The sequence below is a fragment of the Dendrobates tinctorius genome, unplaced genomic scaffold, assembly GCF_039654945.1.
Source record: "Dendrobates tinctorius isolate UK_male_01 unplaced genomic scaffold, ASM3965494v1 ptg000120l, whole genome shotgun sequence".
Classification (NCBI taxonomy): Eukaryota; Metazoa; Chordata; class Amphibia; order Anura; family Dendrobatidae; genus Dendrobates; species Dendrobates tinctorius.
The window spans coordinates 10,040,615-10,060,538 of record NW_027361788.1 but is presented as its reverse complement, the minus strand read 5'-3'; the positions used below and the strand labels follow the sequence as shown (position 1 = coordinate 10,060,538).

General features: G+C 44.1%; 1 protein-coding gene across 2 annotated transcripts in view; it reads right to left on the bottom strand.

Annotated features, from left to right (window-relative positions):
- Nucleotides 1-1,952: 1,952 nt before the first annotated feature.
- The window catches only part of RABEPK (Rab9 effector protein with kelch motifs), a 34,393-nt gene continuing 16,421 nt past the window's right edge, over nt 1,953-19,924 (bottom strand). For both annotated transcript variants that reach the window (XM_073590734.1, XM_073590735.1), the window contains exons 7-8: nt 8,902-9,051; nt 1,953-3,891 (exon numbers count right to left, since the gene is read on the bottom strand). In XM_073590734.1, coding sequence (XP_073446835.1) covers nt 3,674-3,891; nt 8,902-9,051 — 368 coding nt within the window. In that variant the 3' untranslated portion in view covers nt 1,953-3,673. The remainder of the gene's footprint in view (nt 3,892-8,901; nt 9,052-19,924) is intronic.

Genomic DNA, 19,924 nt, shown 5'->3' with positions numbered 1-19,924 from the left:
TGGATGCGGACCAGATGGCCAGGCCCCTTGGCTGAGAAACAGCCCCACAGCATGATGCTGCCACCACCATGCTTGACTGTAGGGATGGTATTCTTGGGGTCGTATGCAGTGCCATCCAGTCTCCAAACGTCACGTGTGTGGTTGGCACCAAAGATCTCGATCTTGGTCTCATCAGACCAGAGAACCTTGAACCAGTCTGTCTCAGAGTCCTCCAAGTGATCATGAGCAAACTGTAGACGAGCCTTGACATGACGCTTTGAAAGTAAAGGTACCTTACGGGCTCGGGCTCGTCTGGAACGAAGACCATTGCGGTGGAGTATGTTACTTATGGTATTGACTGAAACCAATGTCCCCACTGCCATGAGATCTTCCCGGAGCTCCTTCCTTGTTGTCCTTGGGTTAGCCTTGACTCTTCGGACAAGCCTGGCCTCGGCACGGGAGGAAACTTTCAAAGGCTGTCCAGGCCGTGGAAGGCTAACAGTAGTTCCATAAGCCTTCCACTTCCGGATGATGCTCCCAACAGTGGAGACAGGTAGGCCCAACTCATTGGAAAGGGTTTTGTACCCCTTGCCAGCCTTGTGACCCTCCACGATCTTGTCTCTGATGGCCTTGGAATGCTCCTTTGTCTTTCCCATGTTGAACATGTATGAGTGCTGTTCACAAGTTTGGGGAGGGTCTTAAATAGTCAGAAAAGGCTGGAAAAAGAGATAATTAATCCAAACATGTGAAGCTCATTGTTCTTTGTGCCTGAAATACTTCTTAATACTTTAGGGGAACCAAACAGAATTCTGGTGGTTTGAGGGGTTGAATAATAAATGACCCTCTGAATAAACTTTTCACAATTTAAAAAAAAAATTAAACAAAGAAATAACATTCGTTTTTGCTGCAGTGCATTTCACACTTCCAGGCTGATCTACAGTCCAAATGTCACAATGCCAAGTTAATTCCGAATGTGTAAACCTGCTAAATCTGCAGGGGGTTGAATACTACTTGTAGGCACTGTAAATCCCTACCCATGTCCAGATGCTAACTAAACAGTATAGACCCTGACTACCTCAGGCAACACTGAGCTAGCCCCTGCTCAGTCAAACAAAACTGCTACCGTCCAAAGCAACCAATGATACTCGCAGTTTGGTGCACACGGCCTGTGCAGACTAAGCTCAAAGAGATTATGGCTCGTTTCTTTCCGCAACTTTAAGACAGATCCAGTCTGCTCAGTCTCCCCAGCAGACTGATGTAGAGGAACACCTAGCCTGGTTATATGCTGGGATAGCCAGGTGCACTAATCAAAGCCTGCAGACCTAGGATTTAACCCTATCCAACCTGGCATTGCTACAATGAATACAAATTTATGTTCCCCAATTTAGAAAAATCAGAGACAACTGGGTAACTGTGACGCTAATCACTTCTCACGGTCAAGCCGTGAGTCAGTAGTCAAGGAGTCCAAGGTCAGAAGCCAGGAGGGTACAACATAAACAGAAGAAATCGACAAAAGCGTAGTCCGGTAACGTTCCTAGGTCAGAGTACCGGGAGGATAACAGATCAGAGCTGAAGGGGTTAAACAGGCAGACGGTCAGAACTAAGTACAAGGTCAGGCAACAGATCAACCATACAGCACTCAAGGCACAGGAAAGCACAAACCTCAGATGCTTAATGTACGTCTGGCATTGGTCTGGGAGAAGCTGCTCAGTTAAGAAGCATGGCAGTTAACTAGAATAGTGAACACATGGAGACAGCCGATGCCTCACAGTCTCAGATTGATGGACAGCTCGGCTAGCCAACACATGGACCGCTCAGCATGCCCCGGTACCAGTCTGCTGTCTGTAACTGCATCCCAGACACCCTGAGGGGTGGAACCGTGACAGTAAATTTTAATTAACTCATTCATCGCTTAAGTTTTGGTCTTTTTTGTAAAAATATTAGCTTCAACATAAAATAATTTGCACATCAGCTAATAAAAAAAAATAAACAAAAAACATTTATTACAGAAGCACACATTTATACATACACAGTGGATCCTTATGTAATGGTCTACAATATTCACCGGAAATTGCTATGGATATTTAAACTGTGCTCCAAATTATTATGCAAAAAGAGTTTAGGAGTGATAAGGTTAGAATTTTTTTGTTTGTCATTTAAACTCATTGATGGTGATGTGTGTCAGGGCTCTTTATATCACTGAAAGCAATTGCAGATACCTGTGCAAATTAGTTTGGCAGGTGTGTCCAAATAAAGGCAAGACTACTTAAGAAGGCTGTTCCACATTATTAAGCAGCCTACATTTTTTGCGAAAATGGGAAAGAAAAAGGATGTGTCGGCTGCTGAGAAGCAACAAATTGTGGAGAATTTAGGTCAAGGCATGACTACAATCAACATTGCCACGACACTTCATCGTGATCATCGCACAATCAAGAAGTATGTAGCTGATTCCCAGCACACACGTGTGCGTGCTGATAAGGAAAAATTGAGGACTCTTTCCAACAGGCAATTGCATCAGGTTAAAAGAGCAGCTGCAAAAATGCCTTGTCATAGCAGCAGACAAGTTTTTGAAGCTGCTGGTGCCTCCAACGTCCCCCGAACAAGATGCAGGTTCCTTCAGAGGTTTACAGCTGTGCGTAAGCCATCCTGTCGACCGCCTCTATCCACTGCACACAAGCAGAAACGGCTCCAGTGGGCCAAACCATACATGAAGACTGACTTCCAAACTGTTTTGTTCATCGATGAGTGCCGTGCAACGCTCGATGGTCCAGATGGATGGAGTGGAGGATGGCTGGCTGATGGACACCCCATGAAAACACAGCTAAGGTGCCAACAAGGAGGAGGTGGAGTAATGTTTTGGGCTGGAATCATGGGGAGAGAGATTGTCGGCCCCTTTAGGATCCCTGAAGGGGTAAAGATTAACTCCATAATCTATGTGGAGTTTCTAAAACAGCACTTCCTGCCATGGTTCAAGAGGAAGAACCGTGCTTTCCGCAGCAAGATCATTTTCATGCATGATAATGCACCGTCTCATGCTGCAAATAACACATCTGCATGTCTGGCTGCTTTGGGCATAAAAGAGGACAAACTTATGGTGTGGCCACCATCTTCCCCTGACCTCAACCCCATTGAGAACCTCTGGAGCATCATCAAAAGAGTGTCTATGATGGCGGGAGGCAGTTCACATCTAAGTAACAGCTCTGGGAGGGTATTCTGTCCACATGCAAAACAATTGAAGCACAAACCATCCAAAAACTGACAAATTCAATGGACGAGAGAGTTCAGAAGCTTCTTTCGAACAAGGGGTCCTATGTGCAAATGTAACATCACCTAGAATAAAGTTTTGACTTGAAAACTCTTTGATTTCATTTTGTAATAAGCTGATAATGCTTATAATTTCACAATTGACCATTTTTTGTTCAAAATAAAAATAAAAAGGTTGAAAACTCTGCTGTGCATAATAATTTGGAACATGCATTTTGAGTGTTTCTTATTTTGAAAAATATACTGTTTTCATAGGCAGTTTGTTCAAAAACATTGCAATTATACTAGAATATTAGATGACTGGAAAATAACAATGACTGAAATTCATATAGGCAATTTAGAGAAAATATGAGGAAATATTTTTTGCATAATAATTTGGAACACAGTGTAGATGATTTGAATTTTGAAAAACTGATCAATCTGCTATTGCTTATGCTTCTATTAGTGCAGTTACATAGCAGTCATTGTACAGCTCTCCAGCAGTGTCCATGCCACCGAAAATAAGGCAGATTGGCATGGACTTCTCCAACATATGGTCCTCAGCAGAAGTGTCTATCCTTATTTTCCAAGGAACAAGACACATGGAATGATCTAGCCGTGATGAGGGACTAGGGGAGTCGAACTTCATCTGTGTCCAAAAGTTTTCTTCTATTGAAAAAGAAAAACAATGTCAATTTATACTGGAGAATTTTTACTGTAGATTTATCCCATTGAAATGCAGCAGGTGAAACCTGGGAAAAATACAATCCACTCAGCTCAAACATCTCCCTCTCGTATCCACAGAATATCCATGTGTAGGATGCTCTCATACCCACACTTGTATTTTTTTTTTCTAACCAAGGAATGACTAAAAAGAAAAAGAAAGCAGATGTATGCCAGTTTGAATATTTGCTATGAACTTGGTTCTGGTGCTGTATATTTATTATGAACTAGCTGAAAAGCCCGGCGCTGCCCGGGCATAGTAACTAACTGTGGTTAGTTATAGCAAATTATAATTATCCTCCATCCCATAGTCCCGTGCCCATATACCCATCATACATATCCTCCATCTCATAGTCCCGTGCCCATATACCCATCATACATATCCTCCATCCCATAGTCCCGTGCCCATATACCCATCATACATATCCACCATCCCATAGGCCCGTGCCCATATACCCATCATACATATCCACGATCCCATAGTCCCGTGCCCATATACCCATCATACATATCCGCTATCCCATAGTCCCGTGCCCATATACCCATCACACATCCTCCATCTCATAGTCCAATACCCATCATACATATCCTCCATCCCATAGTCCCGTGCCAATATACCCATCATACATATTCTCCATCCCATAGTCCCGTGCCCATATACCCAACATACATATCCTCCATCCCATAGTCCCGTGCCCATATACCCATCATACATATCCTCCATCCCATAGTCCCATGCCCATATACCCATCACACATCCTCCATCCCATAGTCCCATGCCCATATACCCATCATACATATTCGCCATCCCATAGTCGAGTGCCCATATACCCATCACACATCCTTCATCTCATGGTCCCATGCCCATATACCCATCATACATATCCTCCATCCCATAGTCCCGTGCCCATATACCCATCATACATATTCTCCATCCCATAGTCCCATGCCCATATACCCAACATACATATCCTCCATCCCATAGTCCCGTGCCCATATACCCATCATACATATTCGCCATCCCATAGTCCCATGCCCATATACCCATCACACATCCTCCATCCCATAGTCCCATGCCCATATACCCATCATACATATTCGCCATCCCATAGTCGAGTGCCCATATACCCATCACACATCCTTCATCTCATGGTCCCATGCCCATATACCCATCATACATATCCTCCATCCCATAGTCCCATGCCCATATACCCATCATACATATCCGCCATCCCATAGTCCCGTGCCCATATACCCGTCATACATATCCTCCATCCCACAGTCCAGTGCCCATATACCCATCATACATCCTCCATCCCATAGTCCCGTGCCCATATACCCGTCATACATATCCTCCATCCCATAGTCCAGTGCCCATATACCCATCACACATCCTCCATCCCATAGTCAACCATTATGACATCATAATGAGCGGCGGGGCTTGCAACCTATGATGACATCAGTGTCGCCATGGCAACCATTTTGACATCATAATGAGGGGCGAGGCTTGATACGCACACACTTTTTATTTTGTGGCTGTAGCTGCGACGGTGCGGATGCCAATCCCGGACATACATATACACACACATACATACACACATTGATCTTTATATATTAGATGAGCTTGGTTTTGGTGTTGTATATGTGCTGTGAGAATGGTTCTGGTACTGTATATGTGTTCTGATGTTGGCTCTGTTGCTATATATGTGTTCTGATCTTGGATCTGTAGCTTATTTGATTGGTACTGGTGCTGTATATGTGTTCTGGTTTTGGTTCTGTATATGTGTTATGTATATGTGCTGTGTATATGTGTTAAGTGCTTGGTACTGTATATGTGTTCTGTGCATAGTACAGGTGCTGTATATGTGTTCTGATATTGGTTCTGTTGCTGTATATGTGTTATGAACTTAGTTCTAGTGCTGTGTTTGTGCTATGAACTTGGCACTGGAGTTGTATATGTGTTATGAGCCTGATTCTATTATAATTGGTGGAATTTTGTAATTATTCTACTTGGCTATTAAAACGAAATAATTTTCTGCAATATACAACACCATGAGCACCCACATACATATCTTTCTCCTTTGTAGTCCAAGTTGCGAACATGTTAAAAATCATACTCCTGTTCGCGGGTGGTCCTGCAGTCAGATTATTTATTGAATCTTATAGGTCCTGAAAGTGCGAGAGGATTTATTACTTTAATGTATAGGGGCCTGTTGGACACCTTTTTACTGAGACACCCATTAATGTTGAAGGAAAAATGGTTGGCAGACTTGGGTTCCTTTTCAGAATCTCAATGGGAGTCCATATTACAATATATTCCTAAGGTCTCTTTGAGTGAGGCTAAGAGGGTGTCGCAGTTATATTTGGTGCATAGAGTATACAGGACACCGTTATGGATGATGAAGGCGGGACTGAGAAGAGACTCAAAATGTCCGAGGTGTTCTGAGGAAGGAGGTCGTGTTCTCGCCTGCAGCCCTTTTGGGTTAAGGTGCTGTAAGGTAGCGCTGTCATTCAAGGTTGGGGACACTCGGTTGGCAGCCAAATAATCATGTCCGGCACGGATTTCCATAAAACAATAACAATCCATGCGGTTTATTCAGGCATCATAAACCCACAGCAGCAACATAAAGTTCATATAAACAGCATAGCTTCCATGACAGAGCTTCCCTCTGTTATTCCTGTGGTCACACAGGTTACGCAATGTCCAGTACTCAGGCTCTTCAGGCTCACAGATATCTCACCCCGTCAGGGTTACCTCATGGCTGCTTCAGCTCACTGCAGACGTTCATTCCCTCTCCCTGGGAACTGTCAGACGCTTGCAGCCATTACTTACAGCATTCACGTGCTGTCAGGCAGGAAGCCCTATCTCCCAGTGGGACCTTCCACAACGGACCAACCGGGTCCAAGCATTCACTTATGTGACCTACCCTGACCACCTTATATGATCTGTAGCCATGCCCACCGGGTCACATGGCTATGACCTCACCACAGGTCCTTCACACTCACATAGTCTTTTACTACCAGCGTTTTCAGACACACCCCTGACACACTGGAACGAAAGATCAGCTCTGCTGATCAGCACATAAGCAAGCCTTCATCTCAAGGCCACACACCTTGAGATACATTACGATCATTCAGCATCCTACTCCTATCAGGACACTGGAAATGCTTATACGTCTGTCCAGCGCTCCCTAGGGGACACAGTGGTCACTACACCCCAGTGCTTAACTTGATTCTAGAAGTGATGAGGGAAAATATTGTGTGTAGCCCGCTGACTTGCCTCTTGGGATGTGTGGATGATATTGCTGGGGAGGAATGTGAGAAATTGGCTATTGCAAGATTGTTGTATGCTGCCAGGAAGATTATCGCGATGCATTGGTTGGATGAAAGACCACCAGTCAAAAAATAATTCGTCAATAAAGTTAATTTTATTGTTCTCATGGAAAGGAATATATATTAAGAGAGGGCAACATACAAAGTTTGAAAATGTTTGGGGCAGATGGATGGACTATCCAGGTGTGGCGTCTGTGGAGTTATTGCAGGCTAGGCTGGGTCCAGTTTGATTGATTAGGAGAGAAATTCATATTTATAAATTTGTGCATCTGAAAAGCTATGTTTCAGTTTACTAAGAGGTGATGTATTAGCTGAAGTATAAAGGATATTGGGATGGGATTGGTGGGAAGGGAGGGGGTAGGGGGGGTGTTATTGAGTTAAGGGGCTAGTTATGTTAAAAAAGGAAAATGTATTAATCTGCTTTTTACATTATATTTTGTACCTGTCTGGAGTTTGTATCAGACTGTATTACATGGTTATCTGTTGTAATAAAAAATATTTGATTAAAAAAAAAAAAAAAATCATACTCCTGTACCAGAACCTTTCCTCCTCAGCCTCCACATTTTATTAGAAATAGAGGCGCATAGGCTAATCTGGCTGTCATGTTGAACTAGATTAAATCTGAATCTGCTGGCTTATGGAAGGGTTGAAGCAGCAGGTAGCTCAAGGCCTCCTCCAAGTAAAACTTTGAGAGGTCAACAGTGTTAACAATACTTTAGGGCATTGACTAATACAATTTGTTTGGCTTACAACAGTTAAATGTGCAAAGTAAATGCAATTTCTATCTCAGTCAACTCTACAGATATGTGTGGAGCAGCAGCGGTCATGTGCAACCATGCTCCAGTCAATCCTGACCAGTTAGAATAACCAGATAATCAGTACACCTGTTCTCGTGAAAAATGGGGATCCTTACGGTCAATTCCAATTGGACATACAGTACATTTAATCCCTTATCTGAGTAGGTGTGATAACGGTCTTTCATACTGAAAACCCTTCAAAGCGATTTTCCAGTAAAAACCAAGTTATACCTATCCGTAGGAAAAGTGATAACTTACTACTTAGTGGGTGTCTGACTGCTGGGATATGCACCGATCTGCAGATTGGGGAATTTTATCACGGATGGAGAACTTTTATCCCTATTACAAAATGAAACGACTGATCGTCACTGCATTCATTTTCTATGGGGCTGCCGGAAAAAGCCGAGTGCAGCTTTCAGCTGCCTCAAAAGGAATGAATGGAAGAGGGGTCTAGCATCCACATTACCGAACTATTGGGGATAAAAGTACCCCGTTCTGACGAATGCTGTGAACCCCCATCCATCAACATGTTAATGCGTGATAACTTCTTTTCACCAGACTGCCCCTTTATGGATTCCCATACAATTCTGATTGCTGTCCAACAAAAGCTGATCTTCCCCCTCCATACCTGTGTACAATCAGTGCTCTTATGCAATCATTGTGGAGAAGGGAAAAAGTCGCTGACAGAAACAAAATGATTCTGCATCAATAAATCCACTAATCCCTTCATTGATCCAAATGTGGTGCTGGCAGTGAATTGGTTGAATGTTAGATGAGCCAAGTGCATGACCACCTTTACATCAATTGGAATTTTTACTTCTCATACCTGTGTCAAACCTGTACATTGTGCTTATAGGCCCGGCCTGAGTCATCCCGCCAAAGACATAAATATAATTTTTCCAGGACGCTGCAGAATGAGCGGCACAAGCCGGAGGTGGCTCTCCTTGTGTCTTCAGCTGCTCCCACTTCATAGTATCTAACGAATAAAATATTTTATATACTCTGATCTGATATAAAGCAGTTTATCATTTTTTTAATATTGAATATTAAAGAAAACCTGACACTTGATTCTTGCTGGCGATTTGCATAAATCAGAGCCTGGGTGCACGATTGCATAACTGTTAAACATTTAGGCATTTCAGAGAGAACATGGCTTGAAAAACTTGAGAATAGGAAGAGACTTGGCTGGTCTGAATTCTCCCCACCCCACTCCACTTTAACAGGTCTCTCCTATATACACACATAGGAGAGACATATCTAATAGAGATGTGCAGACAGAAGCCGGCAACGGGCAGCAACGGACTCCTTATGTCTCTCCCTTTGGTCTCTAGACGGCTTTTCAAACCATGTTTCTCTGATAGTCGCAGCGTTTCAGAGTAATATATACCAGCCTGCAATCGCATAGCCAGACTCTGATTTATGTTGCCCATGGTTAGAGGATTTGTCTGGTCTTAAGGTACAAGTCTGCAGAACTGTCAATCCTCACATAGCACATACTGCGGATTCTCTGGTGCCGGGTGGTCATGTAACCGCAAGTAAGCTATCTGCATACTTCCAGACTAGACTGTATCCGGCCTTGCTCAATATTCTTGCAATGAACAATGTTGCGTCAATGTAATCGACAATCCCTTTCTACCCTATTTATTCTGGTATGGCAGATACATTGACGACATCTTCTTCATTCGGCGGGGTAGAGATGTATCTGTCTTACCAGAATTCATCCAGTATCTCAACAATAATCATAGTAATCTTTCATTTAAGCATTCTGCACATTCTTTTGTTATTTCTTTTCTGGATTTACAATTAAGGGTTGTTCAGGATGATGTCATTCATTCCCCCACCTATTCTGAACCTTTGTCAGGTAATACCATCCACCATGCCTGCAGTAGTCATCCCAAACACAGTTAAAATCTATTCCAGTGGGAGAATATACACGTATTAAGAGAAAATACAGTGACAACAGTAAATTAGCCACAGAACCTAATCAAGCACTGACTAAACTAAGAAAGAGGCTACTTTAACGGATTACAATTAGTGATAAGCAAATGTGCTCAGATAGGCCTCTTTCACACTTCAGTTTTTTACAATCAGTCACAATCCGCCAGGTTTTAAAAAAAACGGATCCTCAATTTTCTTTTGAGGATCCGTTTTTTTTCTCCATTGACTTTCATTAATGGCGGATTGTGACGGATTGCTGTCCGCTGCATCCGTTTTTTCTTTTGAGGATCCGTCAAAAGTTGCTGTCCGTCACCATCCTCAAAGATTTCAAAACGGAGCTTGCAACGTTTTTTTCTCTGGCGGATCCTCCAGACACTCATTTAACCCGAAATTATTTCTTTCTCTCTCTCTATCTCTCTCTCTCTCATTTTGCGGATCCGTCAAAAAAATGGATGGGTGGCATCCGTTGTCATCAGTTCTAAAACGGATCCAGCATCCGTCCTTTTGGCGGATTTTGACTGATGCAAAAAACTGAAGTGTGAAAGAGGCCATAAGGTGTTAGCGAGCATGCTCGTGTGCTGAGTGTCTTCGACATGTTTGAAATATATGTCCATGGGGCGGGGCCTAGCTCTTGATGTGAGAAGTCGGGTGGCTGTGCTTCTCTGCCACCATTAGCCTCAATTATACTGCACAGAGCCCGAACTAGCTAATTCCTTTACCAGGATCAGATGTCTGAAGGTCCCAGGCGTCAGGGGCGAGCTTCTGCCAGTCTCAGAGAGACAGACATGGGCCGCAAAAGGCAGAAAGATGCCGGAGCCTGCAGCAGTGCCTCAGTCCAAGATGGCGCTGAGAGAGAGGAGGAGGCGGGAAGAAGAAACACAGCCTACAGTCATGGACAAAAGTATTGACACCCCTGCAATTCTGTCAGATAATACTCAGTTTCTTCCTGAAAATGATTGCAAACACAAATTCTTTGGTATTATTATCTTCATTTAATTTGTCTTAAATGAAAAAACACAAAAAGAATTGTCCTAAAGCCAAATTGGATATAATTCCACACCAAACATAACAAAGAGGGTGGACAAAAGTATTGGCACTGTTCGAAAAATCATGTGATGCTTCTCTAATATGTGTAATTAACAGCACCTATAACTTACCTGTGGCACCTAACAGGTGTTGGCAATAACTAAATCACACTTGCAGCCAGTTGACATGGATTAAAGTTGACTCAACCTCTGTCCTGTGTCCTTGTGTGTACTACATTGAGCATGGAGAAAAGAAAGAAGACCAAAGAACTGTCTGAGGACTTGAGAAACCAAATTGTGAGGAAGCATGAGCAATCTCAAGGCTACAAGTCCATCTCCAAAGACCTGAATGTTCCTGTGTCTACCGTGCGCAGTGTCATCAAGAAGTTTAAAGCCCATGGCACTGTGGCTAACCTCCCTATATGTGGCCGGAAAAGAAAAATTGACAAGAGATTTCAACGCAAGATTGTGCGGATGTTGGATAAAGAAACTCCACTAACATCCAAACAAGTTCAAGCTGCCCTGCAGTCCGAGGGTACAACGGTGTCAACCCGTACTATCCGTCGGCATCTGAATGAAAAGGGACTGTATGGTAGGAGACCCAGGAAGACTCCACTTCTTACCCCGAGACATAAAAAAGCCAGGCTGGAGTTTGCCAAAACTTACCTGAAAAAGCCTAAAACATTTTGGAAGAATGTTCTTTGGTCAGATGAGACAAAAGTAGGGCAAAAGCATCAACATAGAGTTTACAGGAGAAAAAAGAGGCATTCAAAGAAAAGTACATGGTCCCTACAGTCAAACATGGCGGAGGTTCCCTGATGTTTTGGGGTTGCTTTGCTGCCTCTGGCACTGGACTGCTTGACCGTGTGCATGGCATTATGAAGTCAGAAGACTACCAACAAATTTTGCAGCATAATTTAGGGCCCAGTGTGAGAAAGCTGGGTCTACCTCAGAGGTCATGGGTCTTCCAGCAGGACAATAACCCAAAACACACTTCAAAAAGCACTAGAAAATGGTTTGAGAGAAAGCACTGGAGACTTCTAAGGTGGCCAGCAATGAGTCCAGACCTGAATCCCATAGAACACCTGTGGAGAGATCTAAAAATGGCAGTTTGGAGAAGGCACCCTTCAAATATCAGGGACCTGGAGTAGTTTGCCAAAGAAGAATGGACTAAAATTCCAGCAGAGCATTGTAAGAAACTCATTGATGGTTACCGGAAGCGGTTGGTCGCAGTTATTTTGGCTAAAGGTTGTGCAACCAAGTATTAGGCTGAGGGTGCCAATACTTTTGTCCGGCCCATTTTTGGAGTTTTGTGTGAAATGATCAATGTTTTGCGTTTTGCTTCATTCTCTTTTGCGTTTTTTCATTTAAGATAAATTAAATGAAGATAATAATACCAAAGAATTTGTGTTTGCAATCATTTTCAGGAAGAAACTGAATATTATCTGACAGAATTGCAGGGGTGTCAATACTTTTGGCCATGACTGTATGCACAGAAGCTGGAAGTCTCAGCCCGGCTGAACAGGTATGTGAGGGGCATGGAGACAGATGAAGAAGGAAATGGAGGGAGTGAGAAGCACAGAGATGAGGAGGAAGACGATGAGGAGATGCCTGTGCTGAATGCAGAGCTGGAGCAGCAGGAAGAGGGGGATGGTGACACTGTACAGGCAGCTGAAAGTGCAGATGTAGCAGAGCCCACCCTGTGGGGTGTATTCCAAGCTGTCTTATACTGCAAGACTGCCTTAACTGCTATGACAAAGCAGGTGAATTGCCTGAAAGAGGAAATGGGAGGCATAAAAACATCTATGCAGAAAGTTACAGCCAGATTAACTGAGGTGGAGGAAAGAGTTGGTGTAACAGAAGATCACTTAACCTCAGTGCAAAAGACACAACAACAGCACACTCAGAGGATCACGGTAGTAGCCAATAAAAATGATGACCTGGAAAACCGGTCACGTAGGAACAATTTGCGCATTGTGGGCATCCCAGAGAGAGCTGAGGGTGCTGACCCCACAGCCTTTATTGAAACCTGGCTGCTGGACAAGTTTGGTGCTGATAACTTGTCGAGAGTGTTTGTGGTGGAGCGTGCCCATCGCGTACCCATGAGACCCCCAGTGCCGGGAGATGGACCTTGCACGATGCTAGCCAGAATCCTGAATTGCAGAGACAGGGACACTATCTTACGAAAGGCTGGAAAGTTGACAGATCTTAACCTGGAGGGCAAACGAATCGAAATATACCCGGATTACTCAGCCGAGGTGCAAAAGTTACGACTGCGGTATGGCGAAGTGAAGAAACAGCTCCGCTCTTTGCATTTGAAATACTCTACAATTTATCCTGCTAAATTAAGAGTGGAAGCTTTTGGAAAGGTCATTTTTTTCCCGTCACCGGTTGAGGCTGCTTCGTGGTTGGAGCGCAACCGGAGCAAATTGAGAGAAGATAATGGCAATATGACCACATGACCCTGCTAGACTGATCACTGGACAGGGTTATGGCACTGCTTTACTCTGCGAAATAGGAGCGCAGAGGAGGGGGAGAACTCCCCACTGGGATCTACGTATTATGGTTAATTGTTTGACTAATGGTTTGGGACTAAGCATACTGTTGACAATATGGCAGAGAGGCGGCCAATAATGGAGGAGGACACGACGCATGTTGAAGTGCGGAATACTGAGACGTTGCTCAGGTTCTTTGAGTTCCCACTCTCACGTTGGGGAGAGAATGACAACTGCAAAATGGGAAGGGTGGGGGGAGGGGAAGCGGAGAGGGATGGGGGGAGGTGGGTGGGGCGGATTTGTAGGGAGATGGGGGTTTTCATGCTGTTTGACCGGGTATGATTGGGACCACAATGTAATGATGTTACTTGATGATGATGATGGATTGTTCTTTCTAATGCACAATGAGTAACCGTACTGTTCGGATGTTAAGTTGGAATGTACATGGTATATCTCATAAGGTTAAGAGGGCGGCTGTTCTGAATCATCAAATCCTGTGAACCTATGATCGCGTGCTTGCAGGAGACACATCTCACTAGAGACACTATGCACTGGTTGTCAAGAGCCTGGATGCTAAAGACATATCATTCTACTTATTCCTCGTACTCCAGGGGGGTGTCAGTCCTAATACACAAAAACACACATTATGAAGAGCTGGAAGTGCATGTAGACAGTGAAGGGCAGTATGTATGGATTGCTTGCAGATTGTTCGGACACAAAATGATTTTAGTGGCTTTATATATCCCTCCACCTTACTCTAAAAAGAATCTACAAGCAGTACTGGAACTGACGGGCAGATGGGGGGGGGGGGAGACTATATTGTTGATTATGGGAGATGTTAACAACACTATGAATGATTATTGGGATAAAGTACGACCGGCAGGTACGGAAGCTGGACAGGACAGGATGACTGCCTTTGGCACGTATGTAGAGGAACTTGGGCTGGTAGATCTGTGGAGAGTACGAAATGAGGGTAAGAGGACTTTTTCATGTCATTCGGCAACACAGGGAACACTGTCGAGGATAGACCTGGCTTTGGGGGATACCGCTATAGACGGGATGGTGGGGGAGGTGGAATACCTACAGAGGACTCTCTCGGATCATGGTCCTGTGGTGGTCACGCTTCTGGTGAGATCTGCTTAGGGTCAGAGGGGAGGTTGGCGTCTTCACCCGACGTGGCTTAAAGTGGTGGATATGGGTGGCATAACCAAAGAGCTAGAGCACTTCTTCCAATTGAACGAAGGGAGAACTGAGGCCACAACGGTATGGGATGCCATGAAGGCGTTTACGAGGGGACTTTTTATAAGTGAGATTGCGAGGTGTAAGACCAAAACTAAATTGGCAGATCAACAAATAAAGGATGACCTGACAAGAGCGGAGGCAGACATGGTTTTGGTGCCAACGAGTGAAGCTCACAATAGACTAAAATTGGCTCAGGAGGCAGTTGATAAACTGCACATGATGCAAGCTGAGAGGAAAAGGGCATTTCAGCAAGCCCAATTCTTTGAAGAAGGAGAGAGAGTGGGTTACTTGTTGGCGGTGATATCTGTGGCACAGAGGGAGTCTTCCAGGGTGTACAACTGAGAGATCAAACAGGGGCGACTCTGACAGACACAAAGGACATACTGGAGGTCTTCAAGGCATATTACATGGCACTGTACACTTCGAGAGCACGGGACACAGAGGGGGATGTGGAGAATTTTTTGGAAGGCATTTCACTACCTAAATTGTCTGAGGAAGATAGGTTGAGGTTGGAAGAACCTGTGAGTGTGAAGGAGGTGGAATGTGCAATACTGTCTATGCCCAATAACAAATCACCGGGAGCTGATGGTCTACCTGGGGAGGAGTACAGGGAGTTAGTGGAACTGCTGGCTCTGAAATTGAAATCTGTGTTTGATGAGGCTTTAGTGACGGGGGCACTGCCGAGATCAATGGAGGAAGCGGTAATAGTAGTTCTGCCGAAGGAGGGAAAAGATCCCATGGATGCGGAGTCGTACAGGCCCATTTAGTTGTTGACAACGGATATCAAAATACTCGCTAAGATCCTGGCCACCCGGCTCACCGGGGTTGCGCATACCATTATACACGAGGACCAGTCGGGCTTTATGCCTAACCGCTCAACGGCTGTTAACTTAAGAAGATTATTTCTTAATATGCAACTGCCTGCTGATAATGGTGGCAGGAGAATAGTGATGTCATTGGACGCTAGAAAAGCATTTGATTGTGTGGAATGGCAATACTTATGGAAAATCATGGAACTGATGGGATTCGGCCCCGCGTTCATGGCCTGGGTGAAGTTATTGTACTCATCCCCAAAGGCGGTAGTTAAGGTGAATGGAGAACAGTCCGGGATGTTTGACTTGCATAGGGGCACAAGGCAGGGGTGTCCGCTGTCCCCGCTATTGTTCGCGGTGGCAATGGAGCCCCTGGCGGCCAAGATCAGAGCTGAGAGGGGAGTGGTCGGATTTAAATTTGGGAAGCTGGAAGAAAAAATATCATTGTATGCCGACGACATCCTGTTGTTTTTGGAAAGTGCAGGAGAGACACTGGAGTGCACGATGGATGTAATTAAACAATTTGGAAGCATTTCGGGACTGGAGATAAATTGGCACAAGTCTTACGTCATGGCTGTGGATAGAGCAATAGAAGCGGAGGAGACAGATGAGAGGGGGAAACAACTCCAGCTAGTTTCACAGTTTAGATACCTAGGGATATGGGTAGCTCTTCCACTGTCCCGATTCACGGATCTGAATTTGGTTCCTCTGCTAGAGAAATTTAAAGGGAAAATAGGTGCATGGTGCAAATTGGCTTTAACGGTAACGGGTAGAACTAACCTGATTAAGATGGTCCCTATGCCACAACTAATGTAAGTTTTGCACAGTTCGCCGATATGGCTACCAAAAAAACGGTTTCGGGGCATTGATTCTATCTTCAGATCCTTGATATGGGGCAAGAGGCAGGCACGGATTAAATTTGGAACTCTGCAAAAAGGGAAGGAAGAGGGAGGACTGGCCGCCCCAAGTCCATGGGTCTATTTCTTGGCAGTACAGGGCCAGCATGTGAGGGGATGGAGAGAGCTCGATTGTGGAGGAGCAGCTCACCGGGTGCTGGTACATGTGACGGGGAGACGCCCACTTATCCAGGGTCTAGAGGATGGTACCTTTAAGAAACTGGGAGCACCATATCCTACCATAGGCATGATTCAGAAGGTATGGGACACCATTAAAAGGATCAGAGGGGTGGATGAGCTGACTAGGTACTCACCGGTGTGGGACAATGAGCATCTGCCGGAACTTAATAAGCTGCGTCAAATGGGCAATTGGAAGGCGAAAGGAGTGAGATATGTGTGCCAGCTGCAGAGTGGAACGGACCTGAAGACCTTTGAGACATTGAGAGAGGAATTTGATTTGCCTTCGGTATGGGGGTTTCAATACCATATGCTTCGACATGCTTGGAGGGCACAGTGTAGATTGGGAGCCATGACGGTTCAGGGCGACATTGTACTAGACTTTGTGTGTATGAAGGGAGGGACGAGGGGAGTTATATCGAGCATATATCATGATCTACTACACTCTTATCTGGGGGACAATCACCTCACTGCAAAGAGTAAATGGGAAAGGGAGGTGGGTACCCTCACAACAGAAAAATGGGAGGCTATTCCTGAATATGTCCCGAAGATCTCTCTAAGTGAGCAGGCACGGCTCTCCCAATTATATGTAATACATAGAACATACAAAACACCGCTGGTCCTATTCAAGGCGGGCTTGAGGGGAGACTCTAGCTGCCCTAGATGTGGCACAGACCAGGCCGGACCGTTACATATGCTATGGTCGTGTCCGCGGCTGGTGGCATACTGGCTGGTCGTTATCAACAAAATTGAGAGAGCTTATGCATGTATGCTCGACAGGAATCCAGTGCTGTGTGTTTTGGGGGAGGTGGATGGGTTACCTGTCTCAGAACATTACAAGGTGGCAATAGCGAGGTTGCTGTATGTGGCACGCAAACTAATAGCACGAAAATGGAAGGATTCGGAACCCCACACTAGGAGGGAATTTATTGCTCAGACACGTATGGTAATGCATTTAGAGGAAAGCATTTACAGGCGAAGGCATGGTGAAAGAACTTTCGAAAAAATATGGTCCGCCTGGATGGCGGTGATATGATTGCTAAGACTCTCAAGTATACCCGGCATAAGGAGTATTGGGGGAGGGGGGATGGCTTTGATTGTATTATTACAAGATATGTGAATTGCTACATGTATATTGATATCCACTGTTTATTGTTTAAAATCTTTTGAAACCTAAATAAAAATATATGTCCCTGCGGCTGCATGTCTCGCAGCTGTTACACAGCCTCAGCACGGCAGGGATTGCCTAACAAACGGGCAATCCCTGCATGTGTTGTGGCTGTCGAACAACCGCGAGACATGCAGCCGCGAGAGATGCAGCCATGGGGACTCAAACATATTTTTCAAGCAGTCAGTAGACACTCGGTTAGTACCCGAGTGTAGTGAAATATGTATTTGCATGGATGTATGACCAGCAGTAACTTAGCATCTGTTCTAGGCTGCAACTCTTCACAAATGTTATCCTCAGAAAAAGATAGTTTTCCTGGTCTCAACCCCAGGGGGCTTAACTGAGATCACACAAAGTGGAAACATTTCACACCTTATGGTGCCTCTGCAGTGACCTGACAATTTCATTTACTATGAGAAAGAAAGGTCATACAAAGAGCGTGTAGGGAAAAAATAATGTATTCATTGGTAGAGTAGCCATAGTCCGGTCACAAACCAGGAATTAGAATATTAACATGAGAGGCTGGTCTAGAAATCTGCTCTCCAGGTTAAATCTAAAAATTAGACCTATAAACAAAGAAAGATGTTCACAGACTGAGGGACAACCAAGCTGGTGTTAGCCGTTCCATATGTCACCCCCCTCAGGGAGAAAATGCCAGAGTGCAAAGTTTAGACATTTCTGTAAGTTTTTCATCTTTATTTTACCACTGTTTTTGCATATTTGTACGTCACTTTTTATTTCCATATTTTTATATCCTTTTATTGTAAGCATTGTACCTTTTCTATTAAAGCTTAAAACTTTAATAAGTTTGAACCTTATATGCTCTAAAGAATCAATAGCCTTAGTGTGTGATCCTGGTGATTGGCAGATAGTATGTTAAACCAGAGAGCACAACAGGGAAAAAAACCCTAAAATATAACTTTTAATTCAATATTAAAAGATACCACACATATGTAAAATTACACACAATGCCAGGGGGTCACAGAGAGAGAAAAGTTTTGTATATAAATTTCCAAGTATGATTAAATCACAGAAGGGGCAGAAAAAACTATAATAAGGCCCTAACTATCCGCGGAGGTTGGCACCCTAGTTGTTGACGACATGGCGCCCCCGCTGAACGTCAGCATCCCTAATAACGCCCTAGACCACCCTACGTATACAAAAGGGGACACAAAAAAAAAAAACCACACACATACAACACAATACCGAAAAAGCTAATATAAAATGCTAAAGTGCTGTAAACTTATCTCGTAGTAAGCACGCTCTCAAAAAAGTAATATCTTATCTCGGAGTAATATCAGAAAAAATGAGAGCAAAAGCAGCTAATCGACACTTATCTCTTAATAAAAGTAATGTTAAATGCTGCTACAGGGCAGACGTGTGATCTAATATGCCTCAGAAAAACGTCTACAGCAAAAGATATAGCAATAAAGCACTCAATGAAATCACAGGACAAGCCTGTATAATGAAACACACTGTGAGAGACAGAGAATAACAGAATGACCCACATAAAAAAATCAGGGTATGTCCCGATAATGAATTTTAGGGACAGGGGTACCAATGACCCTATGTAGCAAGAGGTTGGATCCAGATCAACAGATAATATTTCGAAGTGGACTATCTATACGCACTTTCCACATGGGCATAGCAAATGCTTATACAAGCCGTCTCATACGGTTATTCCATTAACCTCCATAGTGCTACCATGTATAATAACACAGTCTGCCAATTCAATAATATTGAATTAAACGTTATATTTTAGGGTTTTTTTTTTCCCTGTTGTGCTCTCTGGTTTAACATTTTGATTCTGGAACCCCTTGGCTATTCTTTTTTGAGGTTTTTCACTCTGATTGACAGATAGTAGTAGTAGTAGTTCTTCCGGGACTCATCGCCCGTGTGTTTGGTGAGTGGTGGCAGCCTGTATGAAGTGGGGTGTGTGGTCTGTGTTGGGGTGTAATTTATGCTCCCACTTCTGCATAGAACAGAGGTTGAATGCTGGACTGAGTGAGAGGAGATAGATTAACCCTTGTAGGCGCAACCTCAAGTCACGTGCTGAGAAGTGGGTAGGTGACACCGAGCATGCTCGGATAACACTT